At 37.1% G+C, this 19,221-nt stretch overlaps 1 protein-coding gene across 1 annotated transcript in view; it reads left to right on the top strand.

Moving 5' to 3' along the window:
• COL19A1 (collagen type XIX alpha 1 chain) overlaps positions 1-19,221 on the top strand; it is a gene marked incomplete at its 5' end in the record, with an annotated part of 177,366 nt that overhangs the window by 17,968 nt on the left and 140,177 nt on the right. The window contains 5 exons of the mRNA XM_082276862.1: positions 10,993-11,116; positions 11,504-11,779; positions 13,509-13,589; positions 15,717-15,842; positions 16,308-16,370. Of these exons, the coding sequence (XP_082132988.1) occupies positions 10,993-11,116; positions 11,504-11,779; positions 13,509-13,589; positions 15,717-15,842; positions 16,308-16,370 (670 nt within the window). The remainder of the gene's footprint in view (positions 1-10,992; positions 11,117-11,503; positions 11,780-13,508; positions 13,590-15,716; positions 15,843-16,307; positions 16,371-19,221) is intronic.

The raw sequence follows: 19,221 nt of genomic DNA, 5'->3' as shown, positions 1-19,221 counted from the left end.
CTTTTTAAAATATCTCCTGTGAAATTAAGTTCCTGAGAATTAGAATGTTTAGCATGTGATGTTCTATTTTAGTATGAACTGTGGACAATATGTGATAAGGACAGTAACTAATAAGAATAATCATATGGACAGAGGCACTGGAAGAAAATGTACTACAAAAGGACTGAATAGAAGTTCTAGCACTACTTTAGTAATGAATCTGTATATGATGACCTGAATGTCTGAAAAGGAAATGCCATCAAATATCTGTAAAGTCGAAAATGAGCATAGACAGAAATTATTTCTTTTTTTGATAGGCTATTTTTCTTTCCACAGAACTTTTTTTAAATTTAGAAAGTGATAAATAATTGCATTACTGTTAGTATGTGGAGACAGATACGCTATGCTACCAGGAAATTACATAAGCTTAGGATTGGCTTGTTGTGAAAATGTTAGGAGCACTAAAAAAACACTTTGTGATTCAAGATAGCTGGTATGATTTCATGGAAAGGAAAGTCATGACTCATTAACCAATTAGAATTCTTGAAAGATCAAAGAGTTATAACATAGCCTTGCTTCTTTTTTCTCCTCAAAAATAAGTTAGCACTACTCATATGAATTCATATTATTCTCAAGAGTACACTTCTTACAGCATCCTAACTTTTTTATTACAATTTAGTTTAAGTGTCATCTCTTTAAAGAGCTTATGCTGATTTTGTTCTAACGCAAAAGCAAACAGTTACTCCTACCCAGCTGGCTCTAGGTGATCCTGCATGAGCATGGGGGTTGGAACAGATGACCTCCAGAGGTTCCTTCCAACCTCAGCCGTTCTGGGCTTCTATGATTGTATTATAAACTATACTGTTAACAGGTTTTCTTCCTTGGGAGTATAGTTTCCCATTGGGAAACCAATACATTGGGTATGTAATTCCATTGTCAACCCTGTAAATTATAGGGTAAGAGCGAATTCATCAAAATGAAGGTTTTGTAATGGGATGATGAGGGAACTAAGTATTTCCTTTTTAAAACTTCCAAAATATTTTTTTTCATCTCATTGCACGCTTAAATGTTACAATTTTATTTAATTTTATTTAATGAAAAATATTGGTAATAACAGTGATATTTTCTTTACTGTTATAACTTTTCTACTTTTTGTCTGCTAGTCTGATATATGCACTAAGTAATACGATGCTCTTAGAATTTTCATCAGCAGTACAGATTTCAATCTCAGCCTTACTGTTGAAGAAGATGATCCTTGTTCATTCCAGTTCTGTTACATTTTCATGGAAATTACATAGATCATTTAAACTCAAGTTGTTATAGTTGATGCGTTGGTTTACTGCAAAGCTTTTCTGCTGTGGAGCCTTCACTGTTTTGAGGAAAGTTTGGGAATTCCTAGCATATCAAGCTTCCTTGCTTGGATATAAAATACCTAGCCTAATTCCCCAGCCTGAGAAGGACTCCTGATCATATTCAGTGTTCTTTCAAGTGGGGTTTGGTGTATTCTTTTTATGTGAAGCTTAGAATTAACATAAATAAAATGTTTATTGACTTATCCATATCACTGCTTGAGCTTCCTCTCAACGCCTCTGCCTTGAGCCAGATGCAAGATCCCATCTCTCGTTATAAGCTTTGGGTTTTGTTTCTCTCCTAACACTTTAAAGGGAATACCTGGCCATTTCCCAGCTGGGTCTGACAGTAAAAGGGTTAGCAAGTCACAGGTCTTTAGTCCATCCTGTTAAATACTGTTATGACTCAGCATAGCAATGTGGGTATTTTTAAACTGGATTTATTTTTAACCCCATTTAATCTGTAATTTATAAAAAAATCTCATTAGAGAAATTGTAAGAATTGCAGGCTAAGCAGTATATACTCTTTTTTTTCTTTTTTTTCTTTTTTTTTTTAATCTGAACATTAATTAGACAACCTAAGTCCTGAGACTTAAGAAATGTAATTTCCAGTTTCTGAAAATGCTGGTAAGTCTTCTGATGTGATGCAAAAAAGGTTTTTGATAATTTCTTTTCCATACTCATTCATTTAAAATCCATGAATGTTAACAGTTTTTATATACTGTAAGAGCACATTATTTACCTAATTATCCTTCTAAGTGTAAGCAGAACACCAGGCTTAAATATGCATAGGCTAGTCGTGCTGTGTGTAGGGGGTGTTAAAGCAAAAGCATGTTCTCTCTGTAGCTTCAGTCCTGCAGCTGACAGCTACTTTTTCAGGTCTGACCCTGCTATCTGGTATCATTAACCTTCTTTCTTACTCGGATCTCTTCTGTCGGTAAATCAATCTTCACTACTTACACCTTCTTTTTTTGGGGAGATCATCTGGAACCAGGACAGGTACATATACCCATTTATAACAGAGTTGTAGGCTGTAGTGCCTTTGGTCTTGCCTGTGCCTTTTTTCTCAAGCACTCCTTAGCACAGCCTGCTTGCGACTTTAGCCAGGAATGAGTTTATTTATAGGCAGTCCTGCATGCTGAAGAGGAGGAGGTTAGTTGTCCAGACAATTATCTGGGGTTAGCAAAAAAGCATCCCTTAGTTTGGTGCAGCTGCACTCCAAACAGCAGTGCTAGCTCTCCCTTTCTGCTGCCAGCTGTGCTGTCAGGTTCCCTGTGAGCGCTCAGCATGTTTGTGAGAGGCACGCTGGCCTGTGGGGTGGTTTGCCCTTTACCATCAGCCAGGGTTGTCTAGGACTTGGCAGAATGAACCCGGGAAGGAAAGGGAGAGCCTGTTCCAAGTGTAATCAGCAGTTCACTTTGCTAGTACTTGTTCCATTGGTTCATTGTAAAAAGCTACCAGAAGCTGGGATGGGGATGAAGGGAGACTAAACAGGAAGAAATTGAATGTTCTATGGAAACAAAGTTTTTAGGTTGGGTAGCATGATGCCATGCAGAAATACACAAGGTGCCTTCCAAAATCCCAGCGTGAGAAGTAAATGGGTGTGAGTCTCTCAGCATGAAGCTCTGCTGGAGCTGACTCGCCCTTCTGTGTACCAAACTAGAGACCATTCTGTTTGTGCAACCAGTTAGTGTCGCTGCGTATCTGTAAAAATGTCTGAGGAGAAATGGATGTTTGGATTTCTTCCTCCTACAGGGAAGATTATATGGATAAATAAGCCAAGTAATTCCTGATGTCATCCCTCCTTTCCATAATATGAAGTGCATTTTCTCTCTGTCTTTATCCTGAATGACCATGGCCTCCAACAGACAAATTGTCTATTGCAGCTTGTATTTTCTTTGCTTTTCCAGACAACAGCAACCACTTAAATATATAAATATTTAATACTGTACAATAGGTCTTGCTTCTGGGTAGGAAGCGTGTAAAAATGTGTGCAGAGCAATTTTCTCTGTCAGTTGCCTGCCAGAGGTTGCCATAATTTTCTTTTTTTCATTAGCATCATCAGAAGGTTTCTTGATCAGCTGAATAATTTCATTCCACTGTAGATAATCATATTTAGCATAAGAACTTAATATCTCATTGACTTCAGAGTCTGACAAATAACAGACTACTCTAATAACTAGACTTGTTGTGTTTGTTCCATTTCTGGGAGCTAACTAGAAGGACCGTGTGAGTTATAAAACAGCTCCTAAAATGTCAAAATAAAAACATGGGTAGATAATGACAGAAATACTCAAAGTTCCTTTTAAAATACAGAAATTCCCATCCTCTTCTCTTGATGGTTGCCATCCACAATTGGATTTTAGGATATTTAGGACAGCAAAGTGGCAGTTTTGCATAATCTCTAAAGACCAAAAATCTTGATGCAATTCTTGAATGAGCTAAGACAAATCTCTGCCATTCTCTTAAGCACATCTTTGTTTTAAGTTTTGAACAAAGACTGTATCTTTGGAGACAATCACAAACCCACTGAAGGAAAGGATGGATCATCACACTTCTCTGGATTCTGCCATTAATCTGCAGAGAGAAATTTTTGTTTTGTTTTTTTGTGTGTTGCTTGTGAGAAATATCAGACCCTGAATAAATTTCTCTATAGGGGCAATTAATTTACTAGTGGGGTTCTGAGTAAGGAAAACCACTGAAGGTTTCTGCGATGTTTATGCTGGACAATAAGACCATGTTTTCATGGTTTTGTGTGGTTTCAGTCCCTACAGTGAATCACAAAAGTAGAAACCTATTAGAAAACTGGGGATGGGGCATGCATGTGTCTGAAGTTCTGCATGTTGATACTGAAGGGAAAGTAGAATGAGGTATATATATGAGGAAGAGCATAATTCCCAGCAGGAAATTATGACAGCTCGAAAGAGATGATTTACTCTTGGTTATTTTTATATTTTCAGTGTAGACGGATGCTGCTGCTACTTATGCTGAACACAGGTCTTGAATTCAGACAGTTTATTTTGCTTAGATGCCCAGAGAACAAACAAATTGAGAGACGGGGAACACAGAAAGAAAAACATGGGACTCTAGATCTTTCACACATGGGAAAAACATTTCCTCTCCATCTGCTTTCCCTGAACCATGCAATTGGACAACACTTTCTGGTATCCCTCTGCCTCATGCTGATCAAACCAGCAAGTGTGTAACTTTATCAAAAGTGCTGAAAGCTGCCTTCCACAAGACAAGACTCCAAAATTCTTTGTTGACCTGAAATTTCTCAAAACTTCATCAAAATTTAGCGGAATTCTACTTAGGAAAAAGAGAAGAAAAACTGTTGCATTTCTAATGTCCATTATTATATATTACTGCTTTTAATTGTGTTGTTCTTACTGCCGCTGATTTTTTTTTTTTCCAGAAAACTTAAAATACACAGAAATAGGCTAAACTTGTCAAACTAACTGTCTGCTTTTCATCTTTAAAATCAAAGGAAGACTGGCCTCTGACTTCATTAAGGCCATGGAGTTCACCAATAATTCCTGTAAATAAGGGTGCAGAATACCTCTGGAAATCCTAGTGTAAAAGTACTTTGCACAGGCATAATGGTTTTGGTATTTCTGTGCCTCTTTCAAACCAATCTTTTTTCAAATGCCCTTTAAAATTTTGATATCAGTACAATTGACTTTCACTCTGAAGAAATTCCTGAACAACCTGTATATTAAGAGTCAGCTAATCTATACCTGTTCTGTAAATGAAAGCAGAGGCATGCCCAAGTATACGAAATAATAAGTAAATCCCCCTTCTCAATGGCAAAATAACCTGCAGCTTTGCTTTCAGCAGTACATTTCATGAGTGGGTTGAGCTCTCCCCAAGTAATTAATAACTCTTAAGCTGTCTGAATAGTTTCCCTTGAGTTGCATCATATAATGTGTCGTATGAAAACAACTTGAGGCCTAATGTAACATGAAACTATATAGTGCATCTTAATGTGATTTGAGGAAGATGGATAGGAAGGAAATTATTTCTTATTCTGACAGAAAAGACAGCTGTTCTTAGCTTTTATTTGAAAAGAATTTGAAATACACTTTCTAGGCAGTGATTGCTAAGTTGTTCTAGTTAGTTGATTCCTGTTCTCCTGTTGTACCAGTCAAGTTAGGTAAAAACTGAGAATCAAAAATATAGCAATTTGTTGTAGAAATATTGAGAATAATGTGGAGATTTTTGTATTTGGTCTGCCTGAGCTTTACTTTTTTATTCATAATAGATCTGAGTTTAAATACTTCGCAAACATGAAAAGGCTAACATTTCAGTGTCTCCGTCAACAAAGTACTAAATGAATCATTACCCAACACAGGAAAGTTTTTTAAACTAACTCCTCAAGCTCTGGTCACCAAATTATTGTAACATTGTCATGTTACAAGTGACATATACCAGGTAATGGTATATGTCAGCTGGAAAAGATATGTCTTGCCATAGACTCTAAACATCTCTCACTTCACTCTCAGGAAATGCAAGTTGGCTCATCTTTCTCTTCTTGGAAGATATACAGCAAGCTGGAGGCTTCATCGATACTTGTAAATACGGAAGTTTATCATATACTGTAGTGTATTCTCATTCGATATGGAACAATTAGAGTTCATAAGATTTAAAAATAGATGCTGCTTTTCCATTAGTGCTTTTTTAAAAATAAAAACAAAAGGTAAATAAAGGATTGCCTTACTAAATTTGATATGGGTAATTCAATGCTGCTTTACAAAGATAGAACTAAAACTGTTTATAGCACAGTGAATACACAGTTAATTCATTCATAATTACTTCTTTTAGTATGCTAGCACTAGCAGTTCCAGCTGGTATGTGCATTTCAGAACTTTTGAGGAAACAAATGAATAAAGAAAATGTTTTGCCAAAAATCATTCTATACTTAATCTTTATAAAGAGTGGAAGGTATGAGCAAATACAGTGGTAATGTTCATGCAACATTTCTATAACTGCTCTTCTGGTAACCTCATAATGTACAGTCATAATATACACCTGTTTTTAGGAAAAATTATGACTCCGTTTAATCCAATAAAAAAGAGGAGAATGCAGCAAAAACTTTTGCAACTCTGTGTATACATGTGCTTTGATAGAGTGGCACACAGTAGCTGCAAGAATGTTAATGTGTATTTATTATCATTCTGGCTGCATCTGCCTCATTTTTCAACCAGTGAAACATTAAGAAATACCTGAATGTATGGATTTTTAACATATCTATGTATGATCTAAAACCTTGTATTGTTGGGAATCTTCTTGCTGGTTATTGATGGTCTCCTCAATTTGCCAGCTGGGGCCTCTGTAATTTACAGTAAATCTCAGTCCAGCAGACCAGGGTGGTGTAAATTCAGACCTCTGTATTCAGTTCATGTGCTTCAATTCCTGCTATTGTTTTCTGTAGTTTCCACCACGGGTGTGCTTTGCTTTGAGAACACAGTGCTCCATTCATCAACTTTAATTTTTTATTATATACTACTGACAATATGGACAGAGGGAGAGAATCAAACTGTCGAAATTCCACCTAAAGTATAAATTAGTCAGACTCTGGGCGCCTGAGTCTGAGAATAATTCAAATTGCCCACTCTCAAGCACCACCCAACCCCTAGTGGCACCTAAAATGAATAATTTTGGACAACTGATTTCCCCCGGCGTCGGGGCATAAATTCCAGGCATGCTTAGAAGCACCATGGCTTACGTAGACAGGCTTGTAACTCCCACCCAGGTTTCATTGTGACACAAAGATGTGTTTAGACATGCCAGAACTTTGCCTAAGGTCCCTAGAGGTGCCAAAGTCATTGACGGTGCTTAAATCACACATAGTAAGTTTGGACAGCATTGAATTCAACACAAACCACAGCAATCATGAGTGTTTTGAGTGTAGAAAAGGAAGAGAGCACCTTTTCAACAGCCTTAAAGGTCTGAGCAGTCATGGGGAAAGGATGTCTGGTCTGGTAAGGAAATTTAACAAGAGTGGGAGAACTTAACTGAAAAGGATATTTTATTTCCATGAAGATCTCAGATCTTTTGCTCCCAAGTCTGATGATGTAATTTGGTTCAGACACTGTTGTCCAAAAAGGCATCTGGTTGAGAGATCAGATGCCAAGGATACCCTCGTCTGCTTGTCTGTGTTAATTTGTCCGTTCTTTTGTCTTGTCTTTATAGATAAATTTGCACACTTACCAGTTGCTACCCATATTTCTGTAACATTATAACTTGCTTAGAACCTGTCATTTCTCTTACTGCTTTTGGTGTAGACACCATGATCTGATACACTAAGTTCATGTTCTCAGTTTGTGCTGTGTGTACATCTGTAGACTTTGAGGTGAGCTTGGTTAGGTTTCCTTCACCCTTTTTCTCTCTCCTTTTCTTATTGTTTTAATATTGTGCCAGGTGGAAAGGTTGAACAGTCTGTGCTGGAGTACTTTTTGGGCTGTGGAAGTGTGGAACAACTTGCTTTTGAATTTTTTATTGACATTTAATGCTGATCCTTAATTGGTTTCACCTGTACACAATACATTGTAAGTTTTCTCTGGTTTTAAAATTTGTAGATGTGATCAGGTGAAACAGTATATTAAACATTCGAAGAACTTCTGAATTTCAAATTCAGTATTCCATGAAATTTCTGTTTGGCTTTTCTCATGTTCCAACATGAGGTTTTAGGTTCATTTTTCTTTTTGGTCTTTAATTTTCCCATCAAATGTCATTATATATTTATTGTTTAAAACATGTACACACTTTGCCTATTTTTGAGGATTTTTAACTGATTTTACAGTGTAGGAGATACTATGATAATAATACTTAAATATCAATGAAGTATCTTACTAATAATCTGTACCTAAGGCACTTCAATGCCCAATGCATGCATTTTTATTCTATTACAGTCACTTGAAGCCATTCAGGGACCAAGAGCATAGGGGAAATTACGTATGGTAGCAGATAGCCTGCAGTTTTCTGGGTATTTCATCCCGTTATTCTGTTCTTTTTCACATTCACCATCTGGCTAGAAGGGTTGACTGTTAAGTGTATACTTTAACGCATCTTTTAATGACTTTTTGGTCACCAAGGAATCATCATGTAGGTATCAATGATAACTCTTCTCAAAATAAAGATACTGCTTCTGCTGTCTCTCTGGTTTATGGTAGTTGTATATTAAATTTGTGCTGTTTGTTGGCCAGACACTGCAACAGGTTTCCCAAAGAGTTGTGGAATAATTTCCATTCCAGATACTTCCAAATCTCAGCAGGACAGGACTTACAGTAACTTGATATAATTTTCGGGTTGTCCCTGCTTTAAGCACAAGATTAGATCCATTGACCTCCAGAGGTACTTTCCTACCTAAGTCATTTTGTGAATCTAACTGAATTTATCCTTAGTCCAATTCTGCTTAAAACTTGCCTCTTTGGTTGACTTTGCTGAAATCAGTAATGCTCTTCGGAATTAAATAGATGTTGTCTGCTTTTCTCATTTCTCCCAATACAGTTTTCTTTGTCAGCTCAAAGTAAGAGAAGTTAGAGTGAACTCCTGCTGGTTTTTGTGATGCTGGCCCATACCTTAGCTCTTGTTTTGTTTCCTGAAATGGTTTGATAAACAATTAAGGAAAGTAAATTTGTATCACATGTACTCACACAACCAAACTTACTTGAGAAAATTCTGAAAGAAACACAGTTTTACAAGACTTAGTACTGTCATACATCTAGATGGCTCTGAAAGTGTTAGGAAGGCGTGCAGTAAAAAGTGATGGAGGGGGGTGGGTGGGTGTGTAAAATAGTGCCACCTTGCCTTCCAGACTTACCATAGCAATCATGGTTTCCTCTCCTTTCATTTGATGAAGACTTCTGATCATTTCTCTTCCACAGTTGTCTATTCTTTGCCCACTAATGTGGATTCCCCTGTGTCCCAATATGGAGCTTAGCTGGGAAAGTTAATTGATTTTGAAGAGCTAATCAGATGCTCCCACAGCCAGATATCCTGTCTAGCTTACAGCTGTAAACCTGAGATATCATCTCCTTAGCCTGCCTGGGGTGCAGGAAACCAGAGGGCTGATCCCATATCCAGATAGTTTATTGTTCTGCAGACACACACTCATGCCCAGTGAAGGCATTTTTTTTATAAATCATAAAACATATTCTTTATGCTACATTTGAAATGCGTAGTATGAAATCTAGATCTAAGTACAGCCAAGCCTATTCTCTTTTGCCTTGCCTTCTGACATTCCAACATCTATAGCCGTACAACAGCATATGGGTCCACTAACAATGTGGGACAGCAGCCAATTTGGTCCTGGGATAAAACAGGAATCAGCTGTGGGAAATAAGCCAAAGCAGTGTGATTCCCACATAAGGGACTTAAATAGGTGCTAGTCCTTAAAGAAGCTCTTTGGCAGGATTTAGAGCAGGCTTCTCTGCACAGGAGGCATTTTTCCTGAGATCCTAAGTTAAGTAAAATAATTTCCAGGAGGGTTGTGGGGCTATTGTTTCATCAGCTGTAGTGCTTTGCTCTTTCTTTCCCCCCACCTTTGTTGTTTGTTTTATTTTGTTTTGTTTTTAATAAAAGCTTTATAGCACATTGCTGTACAATTATAATTCCATTAGTATTTTTTTAGAACTAAGCCATTTACTTCACATGATTGTGGGAAATAAACTGGAGGAAATTTTTCTGCTGCGTGGGGATCCTCAGGTTTCCTGAGCTCTGATCCAGGGAATACTTTTTACACCATGGCTAGCTGGTCGCAAACAGCAGTGTGAACACTTTAGCTACTCCTTTGCTGCGTAGAGATCTGTGGTTTTAATTTTCTCACCTCTGTCTTAGAAAAGAAATTATTTGAAATGCAGAAGCTTCAAATGAAATAAGTTGATTGTACCATGCTAATTTATTTAGTACAGAATTAGTGTATATTTAATGGTTACCAAAGTCTGTAGAGTTGAGGTATATATTTTGTTTTTTGTGAAGTACAAACTTTTCAAAAAGTTCATACAAGTGGTGTTGCAGTGCATTCTGTGATATAGGCCAGACTTTTTTTTAGAGATAGTGATGCATTTTGGGTAAGAAAGGAATAACAAAATCAAACAGCAAACCATTTTTTCTGAAATACATTCCTTATTTTTTGTCAAGCTTGCTAAAGTCCAAGTTTTCTGATGCTCAAGATGTCCGAATCATTGCCCATGGACATCACTTGATCAAATCCCTGCTCAAAGCAGGACCAACTTGAAAATTAGATCAGGTTATTATGAGCCCTGTCCAGCTGTGTTTTGAAAGTCCCCAAGGATGAGGATTATTCCACAAATCCTCTACAAAACATACTCAAGTATCCCAAGCGATAAATTGTGAAAAGCCATATTTTAAAATACTTTCATGTGGGGCATTCACTTTGCATCAGTTCTTTTTAGACTCCTATTTATATTAATCAAAGATGCTAAAAAATAAATTAACAAGATTTTCAGTCATTTATTCTTATAAAGAGACTGAATTGTACTTTTGAGAAGAAAAACTTCTGAATGCCGAGGCCTGTGAATTTGTATGAGTGGGAGCAAGTGTTTGGCTTCTTGTTTTCACCAGGTATTATTTTTGTTCATTCCATTTAAGCAGTGCTTGTTGTAAGAATAACAAGAAATCTTTTTCCTCCCTCCTGTTCCAGGCAAGTATTTCCAAATGGGCTTCCTGAAGAATACTCCCTAATTGCCACGTTCCGTGTACGGAGAAGTACCAAGAAAGAGCGTTGGTATATATGGCAAGTTTTGAATCAGTATGACACACCTGAGGTTAGAGTCATCTTTGATTTATTTCTTCAAAAAGTTTCTTTTTCTTTTTTCCCCCTATTAATATAATATATAATAATGGATGTTTCATCACTGGATTTAGCTAAAGTTTATATGAAATAGACAGACTGCTCTGAAATAATTGATAATTTGTTGCAGGAATGACAGCAATTTAGCAAAATCTATTCAGTTTAGACTGCAAAATAGAATCAAATGCATGTTATGATTTATAGCTGATATTTAGTTACCAAGTTACATAGAAGAATGCTTCATAACATAATTCTTGCCCAGTGTATGTAGTTGAAATATTTTTATTATATATAGTTTATATATGTTCTTATTTCTTATAACTTTTACATAACCACTTCTTTTATTTTGTCTTGTTTCCAGATTTCTGTTCTCCTGGATGGTACAAAAAAGGTGGTGGAGTATATGACCAAATCCACTCAGGGAAATATACTGCACTACACTTTTAAGAGTCGAGAAATTTATCCATTGTTTGATCGGCAGTGGCATAAGCTTGGTATTAGCGTGCAGTCAGGGATCATTTCCCTCTATTTGGATTGTAATTTAATTGAGAGAAAGCAGACTGATGAAAAATTCACCATTGACTTGCAGGGAAGGACACTGATTGCTTCTCGTGCTGCGGATGATAAGCCTGTAGATGTGAGTAGTATGAAAGGACAAACAGACAACTTGAAGTAATGTTTTAGCCATGCTTTTACTAACACAGTCATAAAGAATCATGTAGATAAAATGTTCAAACCCAGTCATTATTTTTGAGTGTGTATTCTTAATTTGAAGTCCTTAAGTGTTTTTCTCTAAACATTATTCAATGCTGTACCATCTGCTAAGACAAAGCTGTTACGTGCATAGAACTCAGTCCTGGTTTAAGGAGTCTGTTTTCCTGTATTTAATTTGGAGAGAGAGGCACCTAATTATCATAGACATATTATTGCTATGTTTAAAGATAACTTGCAGTGCTAATTTTTTTCTTTCATTTTTAGTAAGATTTATTTATAAGTTTGTATCAGTCATCTGTTACACTTTGTCTGTCTTTGATACAGGGAAGACACAAAACAGTTAAGGGTTACCTCTGTACTGAGGTGTTCTAGAATAATTCAGCTATGTAGAAATAGGTGCACATTGTTCAAAGTTGTCTCTCTCTTATCCAAAAGGGAAGGGTTAGGAAGTGGTTGGAGGTGTGTTTCCTGCAGCCTTTGGTGCAAGAATTACACAAGGAAGCCCCATAATATTCTGGGCTATGTTCTGCCCCAGGGATGCTCTCTTCTGTTTCCTCATGCAAGGAGCTCACGACAGGTAATTTGAAATCATCAGGAAATGTCAGTTTAAGTACACTGACACACAGCTACCAGGGTTAAAGCATCTGCCTTGGAGTTTATAGTGACTGTCAGAAAGCTTCAGCGATGTTATGTACGCTGTAGGGTTCCAGAGGAGAATAGCACATTCTAACTGCAAGCTAATGCTGCAGGAGGAATCATTCTTGGGCAGCACTAAGCACTTTGGCCTGGACTCAGAGCTCTTATTTTATGGACCCAAGCTCACACTTTGTTTTATTTTCTAAGACTTGAGTTCAACGTTTTTTGAAATGTGTGTATAGTTTCCTCATTTCCAAATAGCATGCCAGAGAAAGAGCAGTTTCTTTTGTGCTGGTTGCAAGGCATGAGCTGGACGATTCTGAGTGGAAATTGTCAATTGGGATTTCCACATTTGTAGGAATACATTATGGGCTTAATGCTGATGAAGGCTGCAGAGTGGATCCTGTACCAACAGTCACTTTTCTCAATACCAAGTGCAAGAGGGAGACTAAGAGGATATAAAATTGACACAGAAAGAGGCATATGAGGACAAGATTAGCTAGTTAGAACATTACCTGCTACTCATCTTCACCAATCTACCCAAAGTATCTGAAACAGAAGCTTTATGTACAGAATTTGTGATTTTTTGCTCTTCAGGTATCTTAGTGGCAATGTCCAGGCAAAGGTTTTTCCAAAGCAGTAGATGTATGTGATAGAGTGCTTATCAAACCTTTACTCTAGTTCCCTGCAGAGGAAAATTCCGTTCCAGAAAAGAAGGTTTGCAGAGGATGTCTACAAGGCTAAAATACCTGTGTAATATAGCAAACCAATACAGATGGATGCAACTTACATGAAAATAAATGAAGTCTTAAACTTGATTTACATCAAAGTAATAGACTGCCTAATTTGTTCCTTAAATGAGGAGCTGTGTAATTGTCTTGTATTTGTCTTTTTCTAGCATTTCAGAAATATGCAGTGTTTCAAAGAGAAAGTTTACTACACCAAGATAAGAAAAAGCATGCCGTAACACATAATTTTTTACAACTCGTATTAATTTCTTTTGTATTTCTTAATAGATTGAACTTCACCACATAGCAGTATATTGTAATTCACAACTTGCAGCAGAAGATACGTGTTGTGAAATATCTGCAGACTTGGTAAGTTGTCTGTTAAAATTCAAATGTTAATACAAAAGAAATTGCTTGTTGTTTCTTACCTAAGAGTTGTGAAGAAATTTCAATAGAGGTGTTAGTTTAATTACCTTCTAAAAATGAATTCCATATCTGGAGCCATGGTGCATAGTTTCTTGCTGCCTAAATAAGTGGTACAATGGAACATCAGCGAAAGGCACTAGGTGCTGCTAGTGCTTTTTAAATGCATTTCTTAACATTGATTAATATCTAATTAGTAAGTGAAGAAGCCTCGGAGAATAGGAAACAAATCACTGTGATGAGTTGAGAATGGTTTCAAACAACAGAGGCCATTTCAGCAACAGTTGCATCTCATGAAGCTTTACAGATAATGTAAAAAAAGCCCATTAAAGAGTCTGCATGACAGTGGAAGAGAAAGAAAATAGGACAGTGTTGAGTTTTCTTTATTTTAATACACTAAGATGAAGGAATGGCTCTTTCATAATTGGCAAGTTATAGGGGTTGGGCTTGATCCTGAAGGTCTCTTCTAACCTTGATGATTCTGTGAAATACATTCTTTTTTATAATGTACATGCTGACATGTATATATTGTTTAACATAGGGGAAACCAGTGATTTAGTTTAGAGGGTTCACTTCTCCCTCTTGTTTTGATAGACAGAATCAGTATAAACTGGGAGATGGTAGAACCGTAGGAATGCTTGAAGTTGTAGATGTAATTGTTTTGCTCAATCTAGCTCATTAAAACAAAAAAACACAAACCACAAATAGCCTCAGAAAGACATTGTGTTAAATTATTGGCCTGCTAGTTGTAAGATAGGCTCCTCTGAGGCAGTGGACAGTGCCATCACCACCAAGCTTGTAGTCAGCAAAAAACCCAGAGCAAGTAGAAGGACTGATTGATTTCATCCACAAAGAGATAGAGGAAAATGTACCTGGATTGGAGAGAGAAATCTGCCCAAGAACAGAGGAGCAGAAGACTGTGGGAACTGACAACGGCTTGGTCCTCAGAAGCATGAAAGATACATCATCTAATTTCAGGGGGAAATTTCAGTTTTAAATAAGGATTAAGAGTTCAAATATATTTCTAAATATATTCTTCATAATAATGCAGGCTTTCTCTTGAATGTATAAGCTTATGAAAAAGTGGAACAAATGAAATTTCTGTAGGTTCCACTTGGTGCTTGGAAATACAATTTATTGAGCAGTTATGACCCAGTAGCAAAAAAACCAAGAACAAAACAAACCCTAATTATATATGAACACAAAAAGCTCAACACTTAATAAACACTTAAACATTCATTCAGCTATATAGCTAAAAACATCATCAGTTTCATTTGTAGGTCTTATGTTTAAGATGTAAGAAATGGTGGACTACTTGTTAATTACTGTCATACTGAAACCAGCATTACATTTTCAGATTTATTTTTTCACAACTCCCTTACCCATTATAACAGCCACATTTTAAGTAATTTAAGGGAAGGAATTTATACTTGGATACAAATTTCTACACTAAACAGTAAATCCTGTGAGAATTTCTCTGATAGAAGGCTTGAAAGAAACCTCATTACATTTTAATGAGAGTTTCTGAAATTTACAGGTTCTGTTGGCTTGTCCTGTAGTATTTCTTCAGGTTGGCTCAGTTCTCAGGAGTCACAGACAGGTGAATCTTGGCTTCAGGGTTTTTTTGTTTGTTTCCAAACTAGGTATGCCAGAAGTGTTTAACTAAAAAAAAAAAGGTTTCCTTAGCACTCACTTTTATATTTTGCATTTTGGGGTGGGGGAGAGAACAGGACGAGGCTGAGAAGTACTGTCTTTTTTTTCTCCCCGTGGACATTTTCTGTTTCTGTTTCACTACTAATTTTGGGAGACTTTATTCCTCTGTCTGGGCTCTTTTGGAAGAGAGAAGTGGGACAGTCAAATCAGTTTTAACTGGCATCGATTTTCGAACAGAAGGATTGCAATATCTAGAATTCATTTTTTTACAGCTTTTTTCTCTGTTTGGGAATTGTTGTCACTTTCCATATATGGTTTGTACAGGAGTATTAAAACAGAAGGTGACTTAAAACTAGTGTTTGGATGGTATTTACCTATTAACCAAAGTGGACCAAAAACCAGAAAATCTCTTTACTCTAGTGCCCACGTGAGGAGAGGTTACTGGCTACAACTTCATCACCAGTGACTGCTCATGCCAGCAAGATATACTCGCTTCCAGGAATGCAGCAAGAACCTACACAGAGATGCTACTGCTTTCCAAATAAAGTATAAAGTTTTCCTATTGCTTTTTAATGCATCATGCTGTTTAACCCTGCTAGGTATAAAACCAGTCAGGGTTTTTTTTTTTTTTGCAGTCATGAAAAAATCTTACTGGTTTGTAGTATTGTAATGTACTTACATTGTATTTCCCAGTTAAGAAACAGTACATTTTGCATTTAGTTGATGTAAAGTTAGAGACATCAGTAAGGTTTAATTGTTTGAATATACACCCAAAGAAGTTCCATGGTTAAAATGAGAATTATATTTAGGCATTACATTTAGTGTAAATGTTTTTACTCGAAAATAAATTGTATTCTACACAGTGTTTGTTTTCTTTTAATATTTCTCCTGGGTGTCGCACTATATTTATTGAGTCTTTTGCTTTGTTAGGCACTTGTGACAAAGACAGGAAACAAAACCAAATATATTTTAGATCTGCTTTGTTGACTTTTTTATTTCTTTTAAAATCAGGGAGAAGCAGGATTGCCAGGAGTAGCTGGTTTACCAGGCCAGAAAGGAGAGAAAGGTGAAAAGGTAAAATATCACTTGAATTCTCTCTTTCAAGTCTTTATTTTGGCTTATCTTTCTTAAATAGGAATTACATGGATTGTTATTTCTTGAAGGAATATGCCTGAACACAGGTTAGATCCTTTATCAGTCAATGTCTGGCTCTATGTGTGAGCTGCCTGTTAGGCATCTTACAGCTGCCTTGCTTTGGGGTCACCTCATAAACTCTGTGGAACGCAGTTAACCTGCCTGGGAAGCACATGCCTCCCCAGCCCCATCACTGTGCCTTATACTGAAGTCATGTGTATTGTCTGACAAGAATTTTTCCATATTGTGTGTGTACATCACTGCTGATGGGCAGAATACCGTGTGGTCGATTCATCCTTGCAATCATCAGTAGGAGGAGTAGGAGCAATCATCATGAAATATGACCTCAGTATATTCTTTGACAACACCCATACCTGAAACTCTCTTAATTATGAAGAGAGAAGAATCTGACCTTGGCAAGGCTCTAGGATGGGCCAGTGGGTCCTTTCCTTGGGCCTGTTCTGAATTTTTCTGTAATGCTTACCATGACGTTCTGATGCTGTGTAGCTTGGGGATTTCCTAATAAGATAGGTCAACATATGAGATATTTTCCCTTCGCTCTCCATTCCTTAAATTTTGTCAGAGGATGCTGAATTAGGACATGTCTGGGAATGTGTTTTCCATGTGCTATTAGAGCAGGAAAATTGAGTAAACAATTGTAAATCTGCCAGAAAGTCCATGAGATAGGAATTGAGTTCAGGGAATGCAGTGTGAGAGGAAGATGTCTAGAATGTCCTAATCCAGAGGTTAGGATGGAGGTATCCTAACCCAGCATCCTACCTTGCAGCACACCATTTAATATGTGATTGAAATAGTTTGTGAAGACAGCCAGGGCTGTTCTTACAGCTGTAGTATCAGGCTGAAAAGGGTCCAGTTCTGAGAAGGCTTATCCACACAGTTGATTGAAATTAAGAATATTCCTTGATAGTATACTGCCCCCCCCCCCCACAACTCCTCCCCTCAAATATGCATTTCACTTTTGGTACAAGTTGTACCTTTAGGTGAAAAAACCAGACCAGTCATGTTAGTTTCCATAGTCCAGCTGAACCTAGGACTGCTGTCAGTTTACAGATTTAATCATGGAGTTTTGATCCTCGGTCTGAGTGTATTGAACAATTGTCAGTTTTTAGTTTTAGCCTATGTCACCAGCATAGGGAGTTCCTTAGCATTTGTGTGGGAAACTGCTCTTCTGCTCCTGACCTGATCCATTTAGACTATTATTGCTACTAAGATGGGAGAGGAGACTTCACAAGTCTGAGGTTTTTTACCATTTCATTTCCCAGCCAATTAGCAGTATTTACCATGCTAAGCATAGTGCCTCTAAATAAAGCATGCAAGTGCCTATGGTCACTTTTGGTTCTGCTCTCCCACTTGTTTTACAAAGAGAGCCTCATTGCATGGATTCTCTATGCATGGAAGTATCTAAGGGTCAATGAACCTCGCTGCACCCAGCAGTTTAGCCTAAAGGGTGTATATTGACATTTATGAATGTCCTTTCACAAAATTGAATGAATCAGCAGGTTAAAGTCATGGGTAGTACAGCAAGCAGGTAGAAAGCTACTTAATTTGAACTTTTCTTATAATCCACCAATACTTGTCGCTCCCTAGCTTTGCAGAGGGTGGGTTTTTTTCTTTTGGGGGGGATGGAGAAGGGGGGTTGGATGGAGGGCACAGTATAACTGTGATCAGGATTGGGTCACTGACCTTTGGCAGCAAACAAATCCTGTCTTGAATAGTGCCTGCCATGATGCAGCTGAAAGCAACATTCTCTGAGGTTTTAGTACCATTTTTCTCATTGACTCTGCATTTAAGCAAGTTTGCAGTAATATTCCTTCTGAATGATGGCCTTGTTACATCAGTAATTAGACCTGAAGAGGCAGAAAGACTCCAGAACATTCCAGACATGTAGGATACATGATTTATTGTCAGATTATGTAAAGGAAAGTAACAGACTCTGGCTGAGTGTTTTGTAACCTGCTATACAAAAAATAGGCATCCTCTTGATAACTTTGCTGGCCAGTTACAAAAAACCAGGTCTTCTCTAAGTTGTGTGTGGTTCCTAAGCACATATTTCCCCCTTTGCTTGTGCTCAGCTTCTTATTTTATTGTTTCTTTTTCTTCTAAATCACATCACTATAGACATCCAACTAACGATATTTAAATGTACTTGCAATTGCAGCATCCAAGTGAAAATGTTAATTTTTTACTTTCTTTCATGAGAAATTTCTGTTTCTGTTGATATTATCTCTTTTTCAGCACAAAAGTTCTTCTCCTTTTATTTTACTTTATCTCATTCCAATTTCATATTCACTTTAATTAATTGTATCATTGAATTTACATGCCTTTTTTTTTTTTGTTGTTGCTATGGGATTGACAAGGAAGTCTCTACCTACACAAATTGATATTAGGCTATGTTCAAGCCCTTCAAAATTTCCCTTTTCTTCAGTCTCACATCATTGTTCCCTAAGGTCAGACTGTTTAGAAACATATAAGCTATCACCAGTATAAAGTATGATAGCTTGCAAGCCATTTTTAGGCATCTTGAATTTAATTATTAGCCTGTTTCCACTTCATTCCTGTACTCTTGGCTCATCTTAGTACCTCTGAACAGGTCTGAATGAAAGTTTGAAGTATATTGCAGGCCCAAAGGACTGAAGTGCCATATTTTCACTGGAACAAGCACTCATGCAGATATTGATATATCTCTGGCACACTGTGCATCTGAATGCACAGGAGCATCACTGATCTAAACTATGCCATTTGTGTGAACAGCTTTCCTGTTTGTATACCT

The sequence above is a fragment of the Coloeus monedula genome, assembly GCF_965178545.1.
Source record: "Coloeus monedula genome assembly, chromosome: 2".
Classification (NCBI taxonomy): domain Eukaryota; kingdom Metazoa; phylum Chordata; class Aves; order Passeriformes; family Corvidae; genus Coloeus; species Coloeus monedula.
Note: the sequence above shows the minus strand (reverse complement) of the source record. Positions and strands in the feature narration are given on the sequence as shown.